The sequence below is a fragment of the Ptychodera flava genome, chromosome 15, assembly GCF_041260155.1.
Source record: "Ptychodera flava strain L36383 chromosome 15, AS_Pfla_20210202, whole genome shotgun sequence".
In the NCBI taxonomy this organism is placed as follows: Eukaryota; Metazoa; Hemichordata; class Enteropneusta; family Ptychoderidae; genus Ptychodera; species Ptychodera flava.
In genome coordinates, this window is record NC_091942.1 from 6,370,847 (window position 1) to 6,397,199 (window position 26,353).

Consider the following 26,353-nt stretch of genomic DNA (forward strand, 5'->3'; position numbering starts at 1 on the left):
TGATATCTCTCTGGTGTTGACCGCTATATGGCGTTATGAATTATTGTGAAAGTGACAAAATTCATAGTTCCTACGTGGCGACAACAAATCACCACTGTAGACAAAGACACTGAAATTTGGCGAAAGAGGCCATGTACAATTTCAGATTATTACTTTGAATGACAAGCAGATAGTAATCAAAAGACAAATGTCATTCCAAGACGCATTATTCTGGCCTGTTTCATGTATCTGGTGCCGCATTCTGGTAAATTCAGTCAATTTTACAAGATCATCACAAAAACATGTTTCTTATATACTGATTTTATATATTTTGACCTTGACCTTATAATTTGGAGGGGACAGTAGAGCGATCGTAACTGCCCTCCCACCAGCACGGGCAAGAAAAATGCCCTCCCACTGAATTGTGATGCCAACTCAGCTGCTATCCAGTATCCATAGTCTTCCCGCTCCCCACAACCCACAACAGATCAACTACACCACTGCCCTCTACCGACCATTAGCACTTTCCTTCTGCCCACGAAATTGTACGCACATATACTTATCATTGCAACATTGGAACATTACTCCCCTCTACGTTAGGCGTTATAATCTTCCATGAAGTTCTATCAACCAAAGCATTCCCCCTTCTTCTACCTCTTTTCAACTAGTACCCACTGCCAGACAGTTTCTCCCTGCCGACGGTAAAAATTGACTTTTCTTCCCGTTCACTAATCACTTTTAAATTTAAACTGCGCACGAACACCTTTTTGTACAGCATCGTTCGCTGCACCTAACGTATGTGTAATTGTAGAACAGGATCCTACTACAATATTATGGTTCTGGTTTGCTGATTCTAGAGGGCGTCCTCAACGATAACAGAACAGTTAAAAAGTTCAAAATGATGTATAACTATATATGAAACAAAGTGTGTTCAGGCCGGCAATAGCTGACAGGTTATTTCAGGGAGTTTAATATAACTGCGCATGAGCACTTTCACTCTACCTCATTGATGTGAAAACTCTGAATGTCCACTTAGCGTGCCTTGTTGACAAAAAGTTTGGAACACCCAAATACAATAGTCGTATACTAATATAATGTACATAAACTGGTGAATTTATAAGTAAAATCAAAGACACAAACCCCGGGCCGTTTCATACGATGTTTTTATTTCTTTTTTATAATGTGTAACAATCGCACTCTTGAAGATAAAAATCCATTCAAAAAAAAAACAATAATGATATTTATCAGACTTTATTCACACCAGCAAGAAATATGGTAATAATGTAATCCGTGTGGCATGTCATACATAAGGCATTGTTTGCACAGCACCAAGAAAAGTGACGGAAACGAAAAAGTAGTCGAGTCCAAGTAGAAGAAAGTTTAACCCTGCCCCTGTGGTTTTAGGGGATATCGTGATCGATCAAATCTGTCTTTGAGTTGAAGAGTCGCCGTCATAAATTCAATAGTAACCAAATGTTTCATTGTTTTGTATTCGCATTGTGGCCTTTCAAGGACAGATGACCATCGACCTTTGACATAGCAAGAGTTTAAAAATATTCCTTGTAAAACCCCTTGAGCTGAGAAAAATTATTGAAAACGATATGAATAACGTCTTTTCTCATCAAACTTACAAGAAATTGGACGGAATTGCTGATAACTATATTCAAACAAGTTTTTATATAAAAAAACAAACTCACTCCTCACACAGTTTATACAGAAATATCAGATAAATGTTGTTTTTTTTTCCATTTTGATATGAGCGTGTAACGTTTGTTCTCTAACAAACTGGGGGCTCCCGTTATTCCTTCATTGTACACGTTCTACCCTGGACCTCGCAGAAAAAGATATACATTAAACGTCGAGAATTGGATTATTAAATATGTACACATCAGAGGAATTGAGAATTAAAACATTTTGTGCATTAAGGCCACTTCACAGAACCTTGGTCTACAGCTGCAAACGGTGAGTTCATCAAGGCTTATTTTTGCATAATTGTGATATTCACACTTAAATACACATGAAGCGATGACGTATTTTACAAAACAGCGATCGTGCACACATTATGACGTCACCAATTTTACGGATGAATACCCGATGGTGATCAGTGGATCACTTGTAAATACAGCTATCTGCCGACATCTGGATGACGTCACATGACGTGCACGAATCACTGTGTACAAAAATTTAATTTTGTATTTCTTAAATCGCTCAAAATAGAAGAAATTACGTGACTAAATAAAGCAGACAGCACCATTCTCCCGACCATACTCTCCTGATCTCACCCGTAACACCTACCTCACCTATCCCACCCCCTATGGTTCACCCACTTTACTAGCGGTGTTGCACTATCACCTAGAGCATGTAGCTTGAGTAAGACTGGTTGATATGTAAGTTTTTGCGGCATTATCTTAATACTGTTTGCATGTCTCTTCTTTAAGCACGGATAAACATTTATTGGTAGTTTAGGTAGATATTGGAACGGTTAATTCCCATCAAGTGTGTGCCCCCCTGCGGATCCTTGGATTTGCATCACTGACATAATCTTTCAGGTTTGCAATCTTTGGTATTTCACATAATTAATGGTATTTCACATAATCAATTGGACAATTTGTAGATCAAGGTAATATTTATCAACATCTTCAGTCAAGTCAAAACAATAATTTAAAATACGCAGTACACTTTAACTTAAAGTATCTGATCTCTCCTTTTGCAAGCAAACAAAAGGAAAAGCACGGAGTGCTGTCTATAAATTTCAACTTATAGTACTGCAAGCCATGCTCTGGCAAGTGCGGATGCTGGAACTTTCTAGGGAGTAGCTCTGTAGGCAGCCAGCTTGGTGGTGGTTGGGTATGTCCTGCGAGTACCCATGCATTTCTCCTTATCGATGAAGAGACTGTTGTTCTTGACGGACAGGTCGTGTTCCAAGGTAGACTTGGTGCGGACCAGTTCTTGCAGGGCAGCCTCGGCAGCACGCAGACGGTTCTGTAGCACGTCAACGGTCTCGTAAATCTCACCAACCTCTCTGACGAGTCTGCAAAAGAATACAAACAGTTTGTAAACGATATACACACTGTGATGGTGACCCGAAATAACCTCGAGGGGGCGCTATTTGTCGAACGATCATATGTCTTCTCTATATTCTCATTCTAATAAATGAATTACGTTCCACTCCATTCATTCATTAATGATGGACCACGATCAGATTACTACTCTGCTGGAGGGGTCACATTGTCAATTCCTTCGCATCGAGAGAGAAAAATTGTTCTCGAGTCATTGATTGCCTCTAACACGGCACAGCCTTCTCAATATATTTTAGAATGATACCAAACTTATTCTGTCAAATATCAAGCGCGATAATTATATGGCATATTTTTTGCTTTAAAAGTGTAAAATAAATGTCATACCTGTGTTGAGGTTGATCTCTGCACAGTTCAACGTTGGGTCGTTTGGTTCTATTATCAAGACGAGTCTGTGCGACCTGCAATGGGGCTTCCTTGTCCTTGATGGCTTTACGGAGCATGTCGATGTTGTTTTCCATTTCGTTAATTTCTTGCAGCACCTAGTCAAAAATTAAACAAAAAATATACTGAGTTCATGTAGAATTCACGCTGTCTCTCAATTTTCATAAAACATTTCTGGTCTATCCGATGCTTGTGGGGTCTCATTCTTGAAGCTCGTGGAGTAGAAAAGGTTTGCACCGTCTTATTAGTTTTGAAAATTAAATATTCATTTTTTCATAAGGTACTCTGTTTGACGTTATGTAATCATAAAAGGACTTACTCTAGCCAAGTGAGCCTGGAGGTTATTTCTGGCATCGAGACTCTCGGCGATTCTGCCCTGGAATGCGACATTAGTAGAGTTGTACTGGGTCCACATATCGTTGGCAGTTTCTTGCAGGACGCTGTCGATGTCACCACGCAGTCCCCGGGATGCGTTGCGTTCACGTTGAGAACGTAACAGGTTGTCGTTGGTGAACTTAGCCCAGCTCTCGGGTAAAGACACACTGTTAAAAACAAAATTATATTTTAATAATAAGAACGCCATATACTGACATTTGACGGGTCCCTTGTTCCACAAATTGCGTGTCGTTTTGTTTTTAGAATTTATTAAAAGGTGTAATTGAAGAAAACATACCTGCCAGCCGGGAAGGAAACACCTGTCTTTCGTGTATGTTGTATTTATTTTGACCTATGACCTCGTCAAGCTTGACAACCGTAACTAAGGACATCCCCGGTCTTACATTAATTTAGTTAATAATACAGTTTACCGTGAATATCAAATTGTTGATTACATGCGAAATATTAAATTGTGGTTCGCATATCTCTGTACTTTTTCTCAACATCAATCTATTTTTTAGTTTGTTGTTCTGGGAAATGTGGTTGGAACTCAATTTGCGGGCAGCATCGCATTATGAATGCATTCGCTGTGCAAACACTTAAACATTTATTAAGCTTCTGAAGGAATATTGACTGGCAGACTCTACATAATTTATACGAGGCTGAACTTTAGAATGCACAGCGTTCTGGATGGCCGAACGACAATGCCTTACTTCCCTAGCAACGGTCAGGTCATCTGATATCTCTAGCAGTCATGTCGCTGGCGAGAACACACGTGAAATTAACAACAAATACTAAATTTTGCTTGTCTTTTTGTCTATGTGCTAGAGGGACTCGGATATATTTTCCTTGGCTAAATCTTTTCTTTTCTAAGCATGGAATTTCAGAGGGGAATTAGAGCTAGCTTGGCAGTTAACTTGTAGGAAAACAGATTAAAGTTTTAACTACGTATTCCAATTATTTTCAAGCCTGGCATTTAAAATGACGAGTAATTTGGTAGCTAAGGGTGTGCATTCCTAAATCTTCACACAAGAGGCGACGATGACAAATTGTCAGATTAGGTGCCTTATCTCATTATATAAAGGGCCGTTGTCCTGGCAACCTAGGATTACGGGACTCTGGTTAATCCCTTTATTTCTACGAATAAGAGATCGGATATGATAACGGAGGATAAAATTTGCGTTTGAATCGAGTAAATTGGCGTCAATGATGTTTTAGCACCGCTTCGAGAAACAAACCCTAGTCCCCGGGCTTTCTTAATTTGTACAATGCTGGACGAGTAAAGGGATTTTTATTTTTGAAGGGTTCCGTACAATGAATACTTTCAATCTGTCTTCTCGGTGGAATGGAGCCATTGCTTTCATTGTCACCAGGGAATACGAAAGTTGGATGCTCGTGTATCACGATGAATCACTTGTCGATTTTATTGGAACACACTTTAATGGCGTCGATTTGTAGAGTCAAAGATAGGGCTTGATTTTCTCGTTTACTGATAAACTCAGCCTCAAAGGCGTTCTAAATAAAGTGATAAGAAACTGTCGACCTGCGATATCTGGCCAAGCATTTGAATAGCAATTTACCGTAGCAATCGACAAACGTCACGTTTAGAGTTGACATTCCACTACTGACATTTCAGAGTCTGGTATCTTTAATCCTCTTTCTCCCAAATTGTATTTATTTCTATGGTTTGTCTAAGCTTATGGAGCCTTTGTAGAAAGAGGAATAATTATATTTTCATTTTTGTGATAGTATAGCCTAACGACAATCCTGACTAAATTTACTCACAAACTGGGTTGGTGTACAAAAGGTAAAATAAACAAGAGATTGAAGATTCGTGATTCTTGCGTTCTAAGTTACTTACGTGTTGTCAATGGACTCCACACCCCGGTGAAAGTTAATACCCTGGGCGTTGTTGTGCAATTGGTGACTCCTGGCATCGATGTTGAGGGCGCGGTACTTGTCGGCTGTGTCCTTCTCCAATTCGTGCAGAGCGGCCCTGTCCATGCTGTAATTAAAAAAAAAGAGACCAAAAAATGTAAAGGTATTCATCTTATCTTCTCCGTTATTTCTGAAACGATACAGAGACTGATTATGTCCAGACTTTGACAGGCACGTAGGGATTGGTCCTCGATCACGTGACGCCAGAGTGAAACACAAAACAAACACTTTGCGATGACATCTCTGTAAATTGGTTTCTGCAAATTCTTTCATTTCCTGTCTCTGCAGGTATGTCTAGCTTTGAGGATCTGTTCAAGCTTTTAAATTACCATTATTAGTGTGAAACCTCGGAAAAAACACTGTTTTAATAGAAAAATATTGGCATGAGTCACGCGAGCCGAGCGACTGAAAACACGCTATGTGTTTCGAGGCATGTCGTTTCTGTACTTGAGTATTCACTAGAGAGAGACGTGCTCGACAAAATAAATCGCATGTTTCCATCATTAAATTTACAATGAATTCTAGCAGTACAGGTATGTTTTTTTCTGAAACTGTATCTGAAATCAATTTTGCTTTAATAAATTCTGGTCACACACGTTTGCCAATTAGCTTCAATATCGAGTGGGAATGTTCTTTGATTTTTGGTCGCAGAAAAGTAACTCTCTCTCTCTGCCTTTGAAGTGTATGCAGTTGTCGCACGGATCTTTGAGTCGCATATTTCAATGGATGCTGATAAAATTGGCAATTTCTTGTTTGGCTAACGGATAAAATGAATTCAGCAAAACCTACGGGCCGACTTTGTTATCCGCCCACTTCGGTCGTTGTTGCTCATGGCCATACGGTGCCTGCATATGCACCCGACGTCTTTCTTCGCTTTCGCTAATTAATGATCGCCTTTTAATGGTGAATAGAGTAATTGGTATCGTCTAATAAACATAATTTGATAGAAATGGATACTCTTGGCAAGTGTAGGGCCCTTGAATGCGGCGTGTTGCTAGGAACAAGCGTCGTTGCCAAGCGGCTTTTCGTCCCTCGGGATTTCCACCTTGCTTTGCCATCGGCAAACACATCAAGTAAGGAGGAGAAAACGACGACATGCCTCGCATTTTCTGCCGGTCTTATCTTCCTTGTGTCAATCTTAACAGTGCGCGACTACCAATTCCGATTGGGTGGAATCTAACGGCTGTGTTTGTTCTCTTTTCAAACCGTGTCACCATCTCGCTCAGTGTCAACTTCACGGTCATATCGATCGCAATTGTTATGTCATCTTACAACTAAAAACACCGATTGATTGTCAATGGAAGTTAATGCTCCACGTTCAGATCGAGCTGTAAAAACCAACATGCATAAAACCCCTGCTAACACAACAAGATCAGCGTTGCGCTATAAACTTGACACGGCCAAACAAAAGGCACGTCCGACGATTCAGTGATCATCACATTTTGAAGAGCTTTGTTAACAGCGAACGCCATGGGTGCTGACGGACATGACGATCCAGACTGATTTTTATGCATCGAAAACTACCAGGTAAAGCTGTCCGGCAGGCGCTGGATACCAGGCCTATAGATTGCTCTTTTCTAAAAAGATTCTACTGACCATATCGCCCTTGGTATAATTAAACAAGTAACCAGCGACTGCCCTTTTAGAACGTCCAGACAAACAAGACACAGCGTGACATGCGATATAACCGCACGGTGAATTAGTTAAGTTTCCTATGTAAATATTGTATCTTTTACCGTTAAACACACTACATGTAATTGCCTAATGTGACTGCTATGGCCTTTGTGTAATGTTTACACTAGCACTAAATATTGGCTTTTCAAAAATATTTTCTTTAATTTTCATCAGCCAATTCCTACATCCTGAATCGGCGAGTTGCATTAACTTTGTACAGTGTACTGCAAAATTGGAAATTAACTTTTCTAGTGTTAAAAAAAAGTGAAAGTTCGCTATAAATATGTACTGTTTGCCTTTCCGCAATTACTAGTTTACACTTGCTTCGGTTTGTCAGCAGACTGGAGATTTCATTTTCTTGGCAATTATATGAAAGATCAAGATTCTGGCCCTTGCTTGGTACAGGTTTCAACTCGAATAATCACGATGATGGTCGCTTTTGGTTTGTCTGTCGGCTTAGTAACTTGCTGCTGTACCTGAAATCAAACCGAGCATTCCAATGCATGGGCGAGGCTTTGTTCTGTACCTGAATAAGTTGAAGTGAGTGCTTTCCTTTCAAGTGGTTGAGTGTGCTAGAAGGCCCTGACCGAATGTAAACTTCTTTCACTGCATTGAAATCGAGCACAATGGCGTGGCAGTCTACTCCATACTCAGCGACGGAACACTGTATAGTCTGTGGAATTCTTATGTTGTGTGTTTTTTTATCGTGATCGTCAAAGTCTTCAGGTAAATTTGTCCCGTTATATGGATATGTAACTGTGCTGTTAAGACAATCAAACCATTGATTCGGTGTCTCCCTTCGGTTTCGTCGTGGGGTCATGGTGGGACCGTTGCTATGGGTTACCCCCATTTCTCATGAATACGTGGTCGAGCGTAGTCCGACTTTCAATCGGCGACCTTGATCAATTGCATTGGCAGTTGGAAGATTTACTCGTAAAATTAACATATATTGTAAGGTTTCAGATAATTAATTATAGAGGTTGTTGTTGTTACCTATAGCGACACAATCACGAAGTAATGAGACATTTGCTATTTAAACCCGTTTAAAAGGGAAGTTTGTATTGAAATAACGCAAGAGCCGCGAATTTTCACACGTTTGAAACTCCCGATATAGCTTTGACGCTTTGTTAGGGCCACACAAGAAATGTGAGTTCACGGGACTGTTAGATATTGTATCACGCGCTTAAATTCCTTACACCTGCATGCAGCCCTATTTTTGCGATCAAATCAACCTTTGGTCGGCTTCGCAGCAGCACAATGGTTCGACAAACGCGAGTCTAGCACTTAGCAGCTTCGAAATGTAAATGCCATTTGTGGATTTATAACTGTCACGTCGCTTAGTAGTCAGCCGTGCCACTGTCAACAAGTGCATTGACGTTTGATGGGTTCTTGGGTTCGAATGTCTTCCAAGAGTTGAGAGGTCATCTTTGTCCTCGTCTGAAATTTGGCATTCATTATTTGTCATATGACTGTGCACGTACCTTGCGCACACATCTTAAATGCGCGCACGTGTACGCTGGCACTACCTGACAAGCTAATTTTCAGCCAGGTAATATTTGATATCCGCCTTCTGTTTTCGACCTCGTGGGTACCGCTAGTGTTTACGTATACAATGCATACATGATAACATGATAAGTTTATCTGGACCTGTCTAAGGTGTCCGTGCGATGTTTGTATAGGCCGGACCTTAGACTGGATCGTTGGTAACCTCAACCATGCGTGTACCATTATATGCCCCCTCAGAATCATGTCAATTGTGTTTTATCAGAATTATCATGCGTTGAAACACAAAACTATGCGACGAAAGATGCATCTAGACATTACATGATTTATGGCAAATCGATTTCTCGTAAAAAAAAGTCATAACTTATTTATGCAGGCTACACCTTTTAACCTCGTGTTGCTATGCGCAGTATCCAATATCATGAACGGTAATTTCCTGACTCTGATAATACCTGACCGTACAAATGAATTTGGTATTTTCATTTGAATACTTTTATTTTACTTGAATTTTGTAGACAGAATTTTGAAGGCCACTTGTTGGCGGATGTTCTCCGTGAAGAAAGGTGTTGTGTGCACTGTGTGTTGTTTTGTCGCATGATGAGAAATTACGTTTCTGACCAAGTTACAGGTAACATTCAGGTGATTATGGCATCTGAGTTATTACCTTAGCTGTGCAGCACTGCGGTCGATCATTTTTCTAAGATGGTCTTGAGAGCGTTTGATGGTGTCCACTTCCTACAAGATAAAAATTCAATGAGAGGGGGGAGTGTGTTACTTTTTTCAATGTACATTTCACTGCAATGTATTTCATTTTCAGAGAATTCATTTCCGCTACATGTATGCTTGAGGTGCTTCCACGCTTCAATTATTTCTCTCTAATAAGAGTTGAATTTCGTCTACAGTCTCGTCACGAATTTGTGACGGTCTACCGCGCCGTCTGAAGTTTTAACGGTGCTAAAGGCGGGAATGAGTCGCTGTCAGATACAGTCTGTTATAGCATTCATTTGTGTTTGTAATATTGCATTAAACATGCTGTGTCCGTCTTGAAATCTACGCTTGTCGATTTTCTATATTTTCTGTTAGGAATTGAACCTCGTTTGCTTTGTAATGGAAGTAATTAAATCAACAACATCGTTATAGTAACTTGAAGTGATCATTAGTAAAGAAAAGAATGGAAATTACATCATGGCGGGGTTTTGTACAGAAACCAACTACACTTACTTGTGAACGACAGTGTTCGACGTTGAACATGACATTTATGATTTGAATTATCAAGAAAAATTGTTACGTTCAGACGTTGACAGACTTTACTCACCCTCAAAAGTTGTTTTTCTACGGCATCATTGACCATGTCAATACCCTGTCGTTTCTCTCTGGAGAACAGACACTCCTGGGCAATGGCGAGCGGTCCTTCGGTTTCTCTCAGCGCGTGTTCGGTTCTCTTCTTCCAGTTTGCCAAGTCATTGATTTCTTTCTGCATCTCGTCGATCTCGTTGTGGAGCTCGGACTTCCAGAAATTGATATCGCTGATCCTCTGGCCCAGGTTCTTGCTCGACTCCACTTGTGTTTTCACCGTTCTGGCGTCTGTCTCGTGAGCGATGCGGACGTTCTCGTCGCGTAGCCTCTGGGCTGCGCTGCGGGTCATGTCGGAGGTTCTGTAGTTTGTGTTGTTACTCTTGAACCATTCTGTTGGGGTGTATTTGGAGAAGAGAGCAGTACGATTGGACGGCATCATTGGAGGGACCTTGTAAACGGCATCGTCTCGGCTCAGTATACTTGGGTTGGCGGCAGGTGCACTTTGACTCAGTGGACTCAACTTGTTAGCTCCTCTGTAGTACACGCTGGGCTTCCATGGTAGATTTAGAGACTGGCTCACAATAAATGGCGGTGCATAGCTCTTGTAAGATGCCTGCATGGTACTCTCAAGAGGTGGCAGAAATGTTGCTCCGGTACCCGTACGGGGACCGGAGAAATAACTCGCCGTCATCGTTTGTCCATAGTAATCCTGCATGATTCAAGCTGTACGTGTACTTGTTCTAGACAGTGTCAACGATCGTATCCTAAAGCAGGGCGGGACAGACCTTAAGTGGTACTTTGGGCCGTTTCAGTTCGAGAACTTCTAGACAACAAAGTTAGTCGTTCTTCCCCGTGTCCGGTGTGTCCAAACGTAACTGTCGAACTTCAGACCGATGGAATACAGTCCGCCGAACTTGGACTTGGCTCTGGGTAACCGGCTGACATGAAATGTCGACAGATAAGGCTCTACAAGACCTAGTCTTATGGCGTACACAAAACGGCTACCTCGCAACAAGCCTTATGTTTATGGATACCCCACTCGGCCAATTGCATGCGTCAGCTCATGAATATCGGTACCGCGCATACGTGGTAACTAAGGGAGTTGCGAAGGACGCCATTGTAGCTAGCGGGCTTCTATTACAAACAAATTGTGAAGCCAATGAAAGCAACAATAAAAGCCGGGATCACAGTGGCTCCGCCCCCTGGTAACCATTGAAACGTGAAAGTTTCGACACTTGTTAATCGATCAATCCGGCCGATCAAGCCAAAAGATAGTTAGCTCGGTCATAAAATATTAATACTCTATCTCGTCACTGTACAAGGGGCTCTTTATTTCAATGCCTTTGAAAGCGGGTGATAATTCTGAGTGCTGCAAAGAGATGGAACCAGATTGGGAGACTCAAGGCGGTGGATAGAGACGTTTAAAACGTCAAAATAAATGTTGATTTAAATACAAAATACTAATCCTTGCACAGTTCAACAGCAGGAAGGCTCACAACAGTTTTCTAAACCACTAGGACACTGAAGTTAAAGTAGCTCCTCAGACGCGCTTCAAACAATGTGGATTTCACGGCAAATGTTTCTCTGAGGATTAAGACATCTTTTCAAAGCAACCAGAACCGGATTACCAACTCGAGTGTTTGCTAAAGGCTGAGATGTGCCATCATCCAGTGTCTGGTTTGTCGAGGGTCGATTGACAAGATAAAGTGTAGCTAACTCACTGTAGAATCGATCAAATATACCGTCCAAACCTAACAAGAGACTTGTATGTCAATTTTAGAGTTGGAAGATAGCACGGCTTATTTAACATTTATTCCAATTATATCTGACGTTTGTTTTGTGGACAAAAATTGATCGTGTCTGTTCATTCGTAAGCATAAGCAGAGTGTTTGACAGAAATCTCAGCTATCAAGATATCTTTCGGAAAGCGAATGGGCAAAGGGATGGGGTGGGAGTTAGTGGGTCTGAAAATACCGCATTACTATTAAAGATAATGCCACAGAGAGTCAGAGAATGCTGCCATGGCCCGTCAAAGCCTATACTGGAGTCATAATGCCTGCAAAGTACATGTTGTTGAGTTTTTCGAACGCAATGCTGACATTTGAATAAACCTTGCCCATCTATTTATCTGATTAGGTTCTGATGAATTCCTCATTGCATCTTTAGTTTCCTTCACAGTAATATGTTTCTCAAAGGACAACACCGAAAGATGTTCTGATAACTGAGACACGACAGGGGTTCATCGTCACCATGCTACATTTCATTTTATCAACCAGCAATGGTGTATTAAAAAGCAATGAAAAACGTGGTCGACAATGATGTGACTCGTAAAGATCCAAATTTTATGACTGATTTCAAAACAATTGCAAAGAGCAACAGTACAATTACGAGAGTTGATTGAAAGTGATTTGGACTCAACGCATGCACAGGCATGGTCGCTCGTGATCACATGTCTATTGCCTTAGCAACAGTTGACCTTATTCGGATTGAATCATTAAACTTTGTGTGAAGTCATGTGTTTTCAATAACATGTTTTTCCGTTATAGGTTTCAAAATTCTCAGACTGTTTCAGTCAGTGTGAAATTCAGTCAGCCGAACTGCCCATATCCTCACTTGCCTTACTGTATTTTTTTCTTAGAACTGCGTGTTCCTGTGTGAGTCTTTTAGAAATATTGAGTGCAGATCGTGAGAGGCAATGTAAATTATAAGGAAGAAAATTGCCGACAAGGGCAATATTTACGAATGGATCAATTTATTGTCTTTATTAGACTTGTCTTGTTTGTTAGTTTCGAGAGCCGTGTTTGCTTTATGGTGGCTATAGTTTCCATGCCAACCGACTTTCTAACTTCCGATTCTGCCAGACATATTATTTTGAAATGTAAATTACATGACACAATGTTAGGCAAACGTTATGTGCTAGTATAAATATTAGTCTTAATATTTGATAAATTATAGTTTGGCGTCGAATGTCTGCTTGTTTTGCATAGAACACTACTCACATAAGAGGTTTATTTCATAGATCTAAATAATTCTCGAACATAAAAACTCGTCAATTTACATACAAGATAGCTTTGTGTGTCCGAGAACCTGACAGGAATTATTGTCGCTTGCGTATTTTCTTCAACATGTTTGATGTATATTTTAATACACTGATTGTAAAGTCAACCACCCATGTGTCAGTTTTCTAAGCAGTCTAACGGAAAAAAAAATTATCTTCCTTGACAAAGATCTGTCGGCGTAGTGCGATTCTGAACCAGCCAATTTAAAGACAATTTGTCGGCGATGATCGATACATGATCTGAAGACGTAAAATGTACGTACAGCCTGAGTTGGCAAAGTGGTCACGTCTGGTGACCTCTTGACCTCCTGTATTTGATAGCCTATTTGGTTATGCAGGGAGGACTGTGTTAGACAGTTACCAAGACCACACAACTGCTGCCATTACCAATGGCAACATGAATCACCTGTGTCTTAATTTGTTTAATATCAAGCATTGTTTATACTTCTCATATATATATATATATATATATATATATATATATATATATATATATATATATATATATATATAAGTATACAGATGTCCTCGTGGGAACTTACAGTGCTCGATGCGGAAAGCAAAGCGTTATAAATAATAACATTAATTACTTCAAATACAAAGTACTTATAATATTTGTTAAGTTTCGTGCATCATGCAATCATATATATATATAGTTTCGCTGAAAATGTTTTCTGTTGCCATGACTTGTCAAAACCTTAAATTCATCCAGATTGTTGGTAATAGTTACTATGCTGATCATATTTGAATAATACATTCAAACGATGACAGACCATGGGATCTATTCATAACTATACACGGTATTATTCAAATTCTAGTATCATTATCTAGCTACTAGTACCTCAGTAGTTGTTCAAATATCTGTACCATCGTTGGTCCATGTGTAACATATTTTTATTGGTGAAACGCCGTGATTGACTTGGATACAGAATATATTAAAATAACTGAGAGACTGGTATTATTTTTAATTAAAACTGATCAGGAAGACACTGAGAAAAGCTAAAAATGAAGAAGATAGCTTTCAGTACGCTGTGTTGCCAAGGAAACGACCTCGGAATTCACCTCAGTTGATTGCAATATGTCGATAGCGTTGTGTACACGTTGCAGCTTATAAATGTATAATTGACAGCTATCGTCAAAAGACTCTGTTCGTGTTCGATTTCCACCTGGATGCACATGTACAACCTTTGTTGCCGAGTTAACACGTCATATATACAATTAACCCCCAGACATTGTTACTAATCGAAAGCGTCGTGTTTTATGTGTGGTACTTTTTTATTTGTTGGCTCCGGTAATAGGTCCTGTTCAAACAATTGTCCTGCCTGAAGCAATGGTAAAGCTTAGCGTATTTAATGTTACACAATCACAAACCGTGTCGTCTGTCTGTGTACAAAGGCTGCCTAAAAGAGTAATTGCCGGAGGCTATGGGACTTTGTTGGTCGTATTCACTTCAAGAATAAGTGCTCAATCCGGTAGGCTTATTATACTTGAGTGTTGTTGAAGTGTCAGTATTCTTCAGTCTGGAATTGCAATGTGCTAGCTGTAGCGCCCTGTACTGCCCCCCTCCCTCTCCGCCTCCCTCTCCGCCGCCAACCCTAAAACTTGCTGCTGATAACCAACATAGCTAAAGAAAGAGATTGATAAAACCACGGTTACAGCTGAAATGACCGTTCTATGTGTGACTTACATCGGTAGACCTAAGCTAAAACTTTGTAAATTGCGTCCACTGCAAACGAAAGTGAAACGTTTAACCATCCTGCAATGCAATATTACTTTAAACTGGTCCAATAATCATTTCTATTCAAGGTAATACATTACCAGATCTATTCCATGGGACGTTTGTGATTTACAAAGTATCCTTAACCACTAACAGTTAGTGGTGGTACCAGGTGTATCGTAAATTTTGTTTCTGAGGCGCCGTATCCGGTCGTCTGTGCTAGGTTGCCCATAAAACAACACAAGTCTTTGGTATTCATACTTACTGCTCCACATTTAATACGTCATTTTGTTGACTAATCAAGATACCCGTGGACACATCACTCCTAACGACGCAACAATGATAAACAGTGCAACCTCTATACTTATGAGCTGAGCTCTCGTTTGTGTTTCTGTAAACAGTGTAAAGTTGCTTGTTTGTTCTTATTTCATTCGCCCATGGCTATTCTCCGAGTCGCCTACCATGTACCAGAGCTACATCTCCATGCAGGATACTAATGCTACATGTGCTTCTCAAGAATTATCTGAAGAGGCCATTAGATTACGGTGTCGACGGCCGATGTATTTTTTAAGTCCGAATCCGTCTTGCAAAGCCTTGCACTAAAGCCGTTGACAGCAGCAAGGGGAACTTCCACTGTCGACGCAGAAACCCGTTTCCATCCGTGAAGTTTGTGGTAGACTGCGTTATTCCCTACGATCAGCACAAGATAATTCAGTCTGTGTTCATGAATTATGCAGTTATTTGTAATAATTAATTCAATTTGATTTGGGGTCGGTGCAAATTTGATTAGGCGATGAATCCGTACAGATGTCACCATGCACCTGTTGTTGACGAATGCGGCTGACTATGAATATTAATTCCCGATTGGTCTTCAGTCGCATACATTGAAGTAAAACATGATTATATACATGTACTTATCATAAACAAATGAAAACGGGACTAGCTGACGTTATATTTTTTTAAAAACCGAAACAGAAACAAAGAACAAAATAATTGTGTCTTCGAAAATGTTAATCTGGAACGTCTCGTGCAGTAATGATTTGAACTCGGGACTCCTTTCATGTCGTCCTTGGGCTCTATGGTCGTAGAAGCAGCGGGAGTACAGAACAGACTCTGTCTGGCACTGTAACACTGAGTTGAATCGCTATAAATTGCAGAATTCCGCAGCTGCAGTCGACTCAGGTCGACCCCATTTGAATCAAAGTCAATCTGAGTCCGCCATATTCAGTGGGGCTTTTTTAATTAGTGGAAGCAAGAATGCGAAGATTTCATACCTTTTACAAACACAAAATTTATCAATTTTTTACATTCTAGCCCAATTTATAGCCTGCATTGACAAGGGTATTCCTCAGACAGTCGCCTGAGGCTTAATCTCGCCCCTTGTCGGAGTAGTTTTGCCTTCGGAGATTTTTGGCATTCGCCCATGAGGCTAATCAAATGATATTGATTCCTGACAACTGTTACAAAAATTCATGATGCTTACATTTTGCGGCAGCAACTCTGGCAAAAATAGCAGGTGAATTTTACGGCATATCTTCAATTTCAACCTACTATCATGTGGCATTGCTATAAGTTAATCCCAGACGTCTCATCGTCTGAGGTTTAATTCGATTATAGTACACTCGTTTCATTCAATAGGTGTTTACATTACGATTAAAACCAGTAATACGTTCAATTTTTCCGTTACCCCCATATTGCTCCTATAATTTCTGGTAATGTGTAATTATAACTCATTAAGATACGTTTGCTACGCAGCAGGAATTAGCTGTAGGCTAGCTGTGTCGGCGCTACCGTCTTCTCTAAGAGGGTGGATTGCGGTAAAACTTAGTGGTGGCCAGGTTGCAGGTTGATGGATGTCTTTAATTGGACACAGAGTGACGTAATGTTTTGTCGTACTATAACATGGTATCGGTATATATCATTTTTAATTTGTGAAATATTTGTTGGGCACCAATAGCGTCTTTTGTGATTGAAAAATTCTTCACTGCAATAAAATTTTATTTTGTACATACCTAAACCCTCCAGGCATGGCTTACTCTGCCTCTAAAATAAACATTAACCGTAACGGTTGTAGAGACAGCTGTCGGAGTTGAAATAAGTGATACTTAAATTTGTGAAATGCAAGTCTGTCAGTGGGTCGCTGAAGCTCTGGTTGTCATGACAATGATTGGTATGCCGTTTACGCTTGATGATTCAGGCTTGACCGTGGTCACAGGTGCCTGGAGTTACCTGTGTACATGCGTAGAGAGAAGAGGCCCCTCTCTCTATGCATGTACACGGGCAACTCCAGGCACCTGTGACCGCGGAGGTAGGCTCACTCAGGCCAGGTGAACTATGGTGGCTGACTATGGTGGGTGCCAGCGCCGGGGGATGGAGCTCTCAGATGCAATCCGATGTCGAACTACGTTTTGAACAGGTACTACAAAAACATTGCTTGATATTCAACGCTGGTCTTGTCGCTAATCATATGTTAATGACAATATTTAAATATAGATGCCACTGATTGTTTTTCTGGATGTCAAGTGAAATGGCTTCGATGACAATTACAACGATAATGAGTAATTAAGAGTTACCCTGAGGTCATATGTTTTAATTACAGCTGTCATGAAGGATGCACACGGTGTCCTTGGGTAACACCGAAATAAAAATAGAGCAAAATTTAATCTTAGTTACAAAATGGAGCCATGGTGATGAAGAGACCGTGACCGTTATTCCGCCAACCTTGGAAGCAGAATTCTTCAGAATTCGCTCATACACTATACGCTTCACTACATGTTTACAGCAGTGTACAGTGGAACAACCACGAATGTGTGGGTTGTTAATCACTGGATAGGATGACACTGTGGGTCCATGGACCTCCATGGTGGGTCGAACATATGCATTTCACCGCTAAAAGTCAAAGGCACACGAGAACCATGCGGGATTCGAGACATACTATCCATGTTCACAAGCGTTTACAACAAGTCATTTCAACCACATACGTGAAGTTCGTTACACAGCGGCCGCCGTGGTGATTTCAACCATAGAAGTAAGACCTCCATGGTTCAAGTAAACTGCCTGTTTGCTTGATGTGGTCGCGTCGGGTCCCTAGGTCATCCGAAGACAATAACAATAATTCTACTATCATAATTGATAGTGCTAATAATAGATATGTGGACTCTCCAGTTTTTCCCATGTTGTTCTATTTGTAATTTGTCATTCCACAGGGTTGATGATGACGACGACGATAACGACGACGACGACGACGATGATGATGACATGATTATACTTGTAGCGGTGTGGTAACAATGTGACGATGAAAATTGTCTTCCTGCTATGCCGTAGTTCTTGGCCTTGTAAATCGCAAAATAAGCTTATGTATTCTGAATATTAGAAATTATTTCCAATGTTAAATAAACAACAAAGATATACAGTCTCATGTTCTCTCTTTCAGACAAGTAGTTATTATCTCTCTGGGAGTTTGTTTGTTTGTTTACATTTGTTTCGTGTTTCAAACTATAAATCGATGTAAAGGTTACCAGTGCTTTAAAACGGACAAGTCAAATAATGTTGAATTTTTTTTTACATTATTTTAGAATTTTATCGAGTTTAACTAAACGCCAAGAATACAAATTCAAACACCAGTTTGCAATAACTGAATTTGTGCAATTATTATTCGGAAATGACACCTCGTTGGTCACGGTCAAGGCTTGTGTGGAAAACGATCACTCTATTCACTGACACGTTACAACTTTTACATGTAACTTACCATGACAGGAATGCCTTGGCCCGCCCAGATAAGTTACAGCACATACAATGAAACTACACAGGTGGTTTAAAGATACAATCGTGACATTGGTAAGTTTACACAAACCATAGTCACCGTGACATTCTGACAAACACGGCAAAACACAGCAAACAACATCGTGATGGCTTCCAGGTTACGTATCACACAGTAGCAGGTTTCAATTGACCAAGTTCATTGTTCTCAGACTAAATGCACTTGATGAAGTTATTTAGGCGACAGTCAGACACCTTAAACTTTCAGCTGCCCCAGTTACAATGGCTACGTTTGTATCGCCGCAACACAGACCCTGACATTGATGTGATCAAGATACCATAAGTAGATGTACTTGAACTACAGCTAAGTGTCTTTCGTCGGTAACTAAGTCTTTTCATGACTCAACAGATAAGATTTCCTCGTTACCAGGGCGACAACGGGTCATTAGGCACAACTGGTTTTTGCCTTGGTTCATTGCATGACTGTACATTTGTCATCTGATACAGTAGTTGATACCCTTGCAAGAACGAGTAGATGTATTTAATATCAAGTATGACACATTTTCAGACCAAAGGTTTTATATTCTGTACCTGCCATTGAAAAACACTGACTTCAAGTTTCACATCTTGTAAATAAATGAACTAGATGTTATATTCAAACTCAGTGAAGCCTACGGTTTGTTTTTTTCACACTTTTTAGTGTTTATTTTTTTGCCCGGGGACCAGGGTGTAGTTGTCCCGTTCCCACAATGAAATGCACTGCACCCAGTGCATACACGCCAATGCAATAGTAAAATATACTGACACAGATGAGGAAACACTTCACCAGTTATTTCTTAAATCGGGTCTTCACGTTCTCATTCATAGGTTTTATTAGTTGAATGTGAGTTAGCTACCATCACTGCCGCTGATTTACCGCATGACTCTGAGACTGTGTACTCCGAATAACACTACATTGCTGGAATAATTTCTTTGAACAGTTGAAGAATACATATCATCTATCACAATTTGCAAAAGAAATGGTGACCATGTTTAGCATAAATGTTTAGCTTTAAGCTTTTAACTTGCTGGTCACTCTAGTATTATGTGATCATAAACAACTTGCACGGTACTTCGTATTTCTAGTTTGTCAACACCATAATGATATCATAAATGGCTATGACATGATTTTTCGCGTGTACAGCCAACTTGTAAACCAGCATTTCATTTTTACGACAGGATTTCAATACTTGTTGCCAAACAGGCCTAGAGGCTATGGGCAAGTTGATCATGGTAGAGGTTTGAGATAATTGAGTAATTAAGGTAGGTAGGCCCTATACGCATAACATAGTGTAGAATCAGCTAATTTCATCGGCTTGCATGTAGAAGAGAAGAAAATATCCTAGCAAAATTGTCATTCTCTTGAAATCTTGTCAAAATACTTTCAATGAGAAATTGTTTTGAATGATACATTCTCAGTACCAGATTTCGAGATGATTCCTTAAAAAAAAAAAAACCTTCAAAAATGCTGACTCAGCAGTATTTCTAGGCGCTTTTGAGGACTATAATTGTGTACCTCAATTGGGTGGTCAGCAACGCACATTTTCTATTATACAATTTTAAAGATATTTTGTAAAAGAATGTTTTAAATCTCTACGCCACATGAAATAGCAATTTTGCAGCCTTTAATAATCAGCCCTCTGAACTGCACGAAATCAAATGGTCCGGCGTAGGCCTATTTCTATGCGATATATCTCAAAAAGTAAAGACTGCAACACTGCCTTTTCTCATCGTATTTTTGTCTACTCAGACCTCACAACCTAATTGCAAAGAAAATGGCAATATTTTTTTCTTTTGCTTCGTCAGGAGGGACCATGTTTTGATACGTATAGGCCTATAAGGAGTGTATACCCAGCAATACCAATATCTGAATATGCATGTGCACTTCCGCGGCAAGGCTGGAGGCACCCGATCTCCTGCGCGTGCGCATAATTCAAGATGGCGGCGGCCACAGCAGACGTCCCAGAAAATGCCCCTGAACGTAAGTTTGATTTTCCTTGTAAAAGGCAGTATGGATTCACAAGGAAACACGCTGTTTAATTAGTACATTAGAGAAGACAGGTTTTATGCTGAAAGTTTCCCTTGTGCCTGATGAAAATGAAAATTATGTCACGATGACGCAGCTCTATCAAGCAGCACATGTATATCGCTGGCGTGCACAGATTATAAACATGCCAGTACCAATGCCCGTACCAATGCCAACGCCACGATCATTATGTGACAAAAGAGTTGTGTGGTTTTGCCATTTTGATAATTCATTGAGGTACCGATCCATACATAATCAAAACAGCCCAGCCTCTGATGCGTTTAAACACCAAAATATAGGTCGATTTGCGGAACTTAGTTCTAAGGGCAATATTGAAAAATTGGCTCGAAACTGAAACCGTTAGCCTACGCATTGCACCTTTGTAAATTGAAAATAGTGAATCTGGGACTTTTAAACAGCAACCCTGTAACGTTCTCATTTTCATGGACTATTAAAACAACCGGCAAGCATTCGACAAAATACAGTCCCTCTAAACAACAGCAACAACAACAACTGAAACAACAACACTACCGGTATTTCTAGCCCTGTGTATGATGCTGTGTTGGAGGCCGTAGGTAACAAACAGCATCGTACGTAGGCAGGGCTACGGGTTATTTCCTCTTTGCCAGGAGCTTGAACACACTGCACCACAAGATACAGGAGGTTGTAAATTATTTTTTTCACATTACAAAATTAATCGTCAATATTTATTTATTTATTCACATACAGTGGGCCACCAGCCTTGATGTACACAAAAATAAGTGAAAATTCTCTTGGAAAGGCAGCTGTGTAAGAAAATCTTGCAAATCAGCCGTTGAATATTACATGATGACTATAAATTAATAAATGTTTATACATCACTGTGAAGATGTATTTAAACGTTTCTTCATTGCATAGAAAATGTATTTTGATAAATTTTGCTACAATGCAGCATTGTTAGATTGCAATAACATTCCAAATTTTTCAAAGGAAGGAAATTGATAGATATTACCAGGTAGGTATTTTTCTCTGAGCTCTTGTAAAAGGGACATACTCGACAAAAGTGAAATTCATCCTCTACATTCTTTGCATCACAAAAGTTACAAATTCTCTCTGAGCGTTCATTGTGTAAAGGTCTGTCAGTATTATTGTGCTAATCTTGCAGTGATACATCTTTGTTCGTACTATATGCCGTATCGTTGTAGACTTTGTTTCTTGTGGATGTGTTAGATTCACGACCTTGGCCACACCCCTATCTATTCTGAAATTGTTTCAACTGTGGTGGTGTCTTGGTAGAGTCTAACACAAACACGTCGGCATCAATGACTAGTTTATCATAGCGCAGAGATGCTCTCTTGTTGTCTTTTCTTGCGGCTTCAAGGAATGGTCCTAATTTCCTATGTTTCTCACGAACAAGAGGGGCAAATCTTTTGATACCCTGAATCCGCTGTCCCGGGATAGGTTTCTGCTCTCATGATATACCTTCTCTCTATCTTTGTATTTATTAAATTTGACAACGATGGGTTGCGGGTTGGTTCTCGCTTTACTCAGTCTATGAGCTCTTTCTATTTCCATCGACTCACCTTCAATTTCCAGTTTCTGGGTGATAAAATCTCGAACCTTTGTCTCTGTATCGCACAGTAAGTGAGGCTACCCACAATTCCCCTTGATTTGTTCACTCAGACATTTTTTGCTAAAGGCTTTTTCAATTTTATCAGTTTCTTAACAATGTTTAACTTACAATTTAAGTTCAGGATTATTTGTTAAAACTATGTTCCAAAATTATTGATTATGTTTAAAATTCAAGAGTAAATTGAATGAGAAGTCAATGTTTGGAGGTGCTAAAAATTGCACACTTGTCAAGATAAAGTTATCAGCAACTAAGATGGTCTCATCATACCACCTGTCAGACATGCAAATTTCCTTTGTTACGAACATTAAAAAAAATCAATACCCTTTCTTTTGCCAACACAGATGCAGCTTATTCCCTTAGTTTCCTTGAAAATATTGTGTATGGCTGTCAAAAATCTATGTCGACAAAATTACAAAATTGCTATCTCCTCCGCGGAAAAGGAGTTGATCTTCTCATTATTCACAGTGAGAAATCAGAAAATTATGATGATCAGAACTATGTTGCCAGAATTTTGAAATATGGACCGAGTTGTTCTGTGTACAGAAGAAATTTGCTTCAGTTCAGTGAGTGATCTCCGTGTGTACAGATCACGGAGAATTGTGGGTAGCCTCACTTACTGTGTATCGTCCCAGGTTTCGTTGTCAACTTGTTCAATCCCATGGATAATCAAATTGTTTCGCCGAAGCTGACCACTTATACTAGTCCTGTTGTGATTCAATCCTTTCCATTTTGTTTCTCAATTCTGTGTTCTCAGCCTCTAACTCTGCGATACGTTTATTGGCTTCGCTTAGTTCCTTTTCTACGCCTCTCAGTCCTTCTTTCAACTCACTTGACCTCCTTTCCGCCTTTTCTTCTAATTCTGTGAATCTCTCATCAAGTGACTGGTGGAGTGACGAGATTTTTGCATTGATGAAAGTCTTCAGCTGATCCACAATGTTCTCGCTGTCCGAGTCATGGCGTTGCGTATGTGTTGGCGAAGTGTCGGATTCTGGACTAGAAAACTGTCCCTCGGTTAATCTACTTTGCCTCGTTCGAGTAGTGCCAGATAGTTGCCTGTTTTGTCCCTTTGGACCAGGGTTTGTCTCTATGTCCCCACATGACAGAAGACACAGAACCAAAGCTAGCTGTATAAAGGCGCTCACCGTCACTTTGTCCTTAATTCCAATTTGGTGTCCACTGCACGTCTTCGCTTGCCTGGGTTGAAGGAAATTTCCCATTCTCTGCCGCCATACCATCAATGTAACACCCATTTTATCCGCCACTGAACCCTTGAGTGGTCACAAGTACTATTTGACCGTCTTAAACTGGAAACTCTTGACAAAAGAGACTGAAAACTGGAAGTTTTCGTGGAGAGGTCTCACACACGTGGCTCACATAGCTACGGTCAACAGCGCTCTCCTAATCGTCAATAATGTACTAGTGCAATGTTCCACTCTGAGCTTATAAGCTCAGAGTGGAACATTGATTTACACAATTTAAAACAAAATGAGTGAAATTGCTGACACTCATACAGTTCTCAAGGTGTATTTTCAACACGTATTTTCCTGGTTTGCTAATCCATCTCAGGGAAATGCAGTTTCCATTAGATTTGGAACAGTGATTATCACCATCTCATGGAAGGCAGGGAATAGGTACATGTAAAATTAATCCATCCAAGTGACTTTTGCCCTTCTGTGCTCACACGTTACCAGTGGAAATGAGACAGACTTATTGATTTGAATTTTCAGACTGTCCAGGCACACAGAGTGAAACTGCAGGCAAAGAATCAGCATGCCAGGGATGTCCTAATCAAAGTATCTGTGCCAGCGGTGCACCAAGAGCACCAGACCCAGGTAATGTACCGGTATGCAGTATTCTTCACAACAGAGTGGTTTGGGCAGACTGGGTTTGGGTGTTGTGATATAGGGAAGGGGTGCAAAAATGTTGATTCACATGTACTAGTATGTAACATCTGTAGCAGTTGAGGAAATTTTGTATAAGTGTCTGATCATTTCTACAACATGGCTGGAGCCTACTAGTATGAGTCCAACAATCAATCTAAAAGGATTACATAGCATGAGGTAAGCCTGCATTGGAAAGCCAAGACAGGGTTTGTGTTATAAGTAGAACAGTTGTGATTGATATTTACTAACAAAAAGGATTTGCAAATACTTATTCATGCAGTCTATATTTTCTTAGAATCCGTCAAAAAATATGCATAGGTGACTCATCAGGTAATTACTTACTGAAAATTGCCATTTCTCCCTAGAAGTTGGAGAACATTGCCTTGACTACTGTTTACTACTAAATAGTGACTTTCCCTCAGCCACTGTGACCATCTCACATTCACATAAATATTTAAATATTGTTCATTTCTGTGTTACAGCTGTTGAGGAAATCAAACAACGTATGTCCACAGTGAAGCATAAGATCTTGGTGTTGAGTGGCAAAGGTGGGGTTGGTAAAAGCACATTTACGTCTCACCTTGCACATGGCATTGCTCATGATGACACAAAACAGGTAATTAAATAGACCAGGGTATGCTGTGAACACAGACAATATTGACTCAAACAGACTTGTTTGTTCTGAATGGATAATCACTATGATACCTAATATATGTGCTAAACTCCACTTTTTTGTTGAAACACCCAATTCATCTTGTAAACTGATGATTTCACTCTATAACATGCATGCTTTCAGAAATTTACATAAAAGCCTACTTACCCATTGAAGTGCCACAATTTTTCCCATCAGAATTTTAGCACAACATTTTACAAATTTTTATGAATTTTTCTGTAATTAGGGTCTTTTAATGTTTTGTAAACTATAACAAAAGTATTAAGGTTCCATGTTATAAAGGGGACGAAAAATTGACTTTGACACTCAATGTATGAATTGTACATGCATACATATACAGTATTCATAATGCAGAAAATATATGTGGAGATATGTCAATGGCATGGTGATTACTACAGAGATAAGAAAGAAATCTTGCAGTGTTTTTGCTAAATGGAGGAAAAACCAATTTTTGGGAGGTTCAGCAAAATGCTTGTCTCATGACTATTATGCAAATAATGCCAGTGTACTGTGCACAGTCAGATTTCTCAATATCAGGGCTTTCAGAAAAAATAAACTTTATTAGGGTTTGGGACTTCTATAACTGAGAAAAAAAATGAAAATCTGAAAGTGTGTATTTGGTATGTAGCTACCTTAACCCTTTCACCCCCAGTTCCCTGTATACAGGTCCAACTTTACCATAGAAAACAGTGGATTTGGGACAAACCATGGTGGTGAAAGGGTTAAGTACATTAAAGGGGCAGGTTTTTATAAGCTTTATCTCCAAGTAAACTGACTGACTCTGTACAACTTTCAAAGGAGAAAACAGGACCAAAATCACATAAACAGTCAATGTCAATAACCACTCATGAGAGAACCAGGGATCGCGGTTTGCCCCTTTAAGGATAACAGATTTTGATGAGTAATTATCTATTCATGTTTCTTTAATGATCTATAATATGTTGTATACTAATTCATCAGTCACTCTTCCTCCCATTGACTTCTGCGTGTTCAACAGGTTGCAGTGTTAGACATTGATATCTGTGGTCCATCCATTCCCCGTGTCATGGGTCTTGAAGGTGAGCAGGTGCATCAGAGTGGGTCAGGATGGTCTCCTGTGGTAAGTTATTATGTTATTTGGTTATATGTACAGCAAGTAGCTGTAAATTTTGAGGATTTTTTAACTATCTTTGTTTTGTATGTCAGTTGCAAGTTCTCACTCTACTCCCAAAAACATGTTGAAACACCAACTACAGTGACACACCTTCAGGAAGGGAAAAGTGTCCTTAATATAGAGGTCCTTAACAGACAGGTGAAATTCTATTCAAAGTGTAACTTTTAGTTTGATAAATGTGTCTTAACCCCTTGACTACCAAGGCCA

General features: G+C 39.8%; 2 protein-coding genes across 5 annotated transcripts in view; one reads left to right on the forward strand and one right to left on the reverse strand.

The window, feature by feature from the left end:
* The window catches only part of LOC139151025 (cytosolic Fe-S cluster assembly factor nubp1-A-like), a 43,975-nt gene that overhangs the window by 3,040 nt on the left and 14,582 nt on the right, over positions 1 to 26,353 (forward strand). For 2 of the 4 annotated variants that reach the window (XM_070723543.1, XM_070723544.1), the window contains exons 2-6: positions 19,979 to 20,062; positions 20,606 to 20,780; positions 24,165 to 24,269; positions 24,803 to 24,936; positions 25,991 to 26,092. In XM_070723543.1, coding sequence (XP_070579644.1) covers positions 20,738 to 20,780; positions 24,165 to 24,269; positions 24,803 to 24,936; positions 25,991 to 26,092 — 384 coding nt within the window. In that variant the 5' untranslated portion in view covers positions 19,979 to 20,062; positions 20,606 to 20,737. Of the gene's footprint in view, positions 1 to 17,207; positions 17,418 to 18,668; positions 20,063 to 20,605; positions 20,781 to 24,164; positions 24,270 to 24,802; positions 24,937 to 25,990; positions 26,093 to 26,353 lie in introns of those variants that run through there. The other 2 variants (XM_070723541.1, XM_070723542.1) reach the window with 2 other exon arrangements.
* Positions 1,125 to 13,378, reverse strand: LOC139151023 (tektin-3-like). The gene is made up of 6 exons (XM_070723540.1): positions 10,246 to 13,378; positions 9,595 to 9,665; positions 5,677 to 5,820; positions 3,760 to 3,982; positions 3,384 to 3,538; positions 1,125 to 3,010 (listed from the first exon to the last, which is right to left on the reverse strand). Exons 1-6 carry the CDS (start codon positions 10,939 to 10,941, stop codon positions 2,785 to 2,787), a joined length of 1,515 nt encoding a protein of 504 aa, XP_070579641.1. The 5' UTR covers positions 10,942 to 13,378; the 3' UTR covers positions 1,125 to 2,784.

What these genes read in the sequence shown, in the direction of transcription:
- LOC139151023 (XM_070723540.1), bottom strand. Translation starts at nt 10,941, where the DNA reads ATGCAGGATTACTATGGACAAACGATGACGGCGAGTTATTTCTCCGGT. An exon ending in TAGAAAAACAACTTTTGAGG is followed by an intron (nt 9,666 to 10,245) that starts GTGAGTAAAGTC and finishes TTTATCTTGTAG; the next exon opens with GAAGTGGACACCATCAAACG. An exon ending in AGAGATCAACCTCAACACAG is followed by an intron (nt 3,011 to 3,383) that starts GTATGACATTTA and finishes ATTCTTTTGCAG; the next exon opens with ACTCGTCAGAGAGGTTGGTG.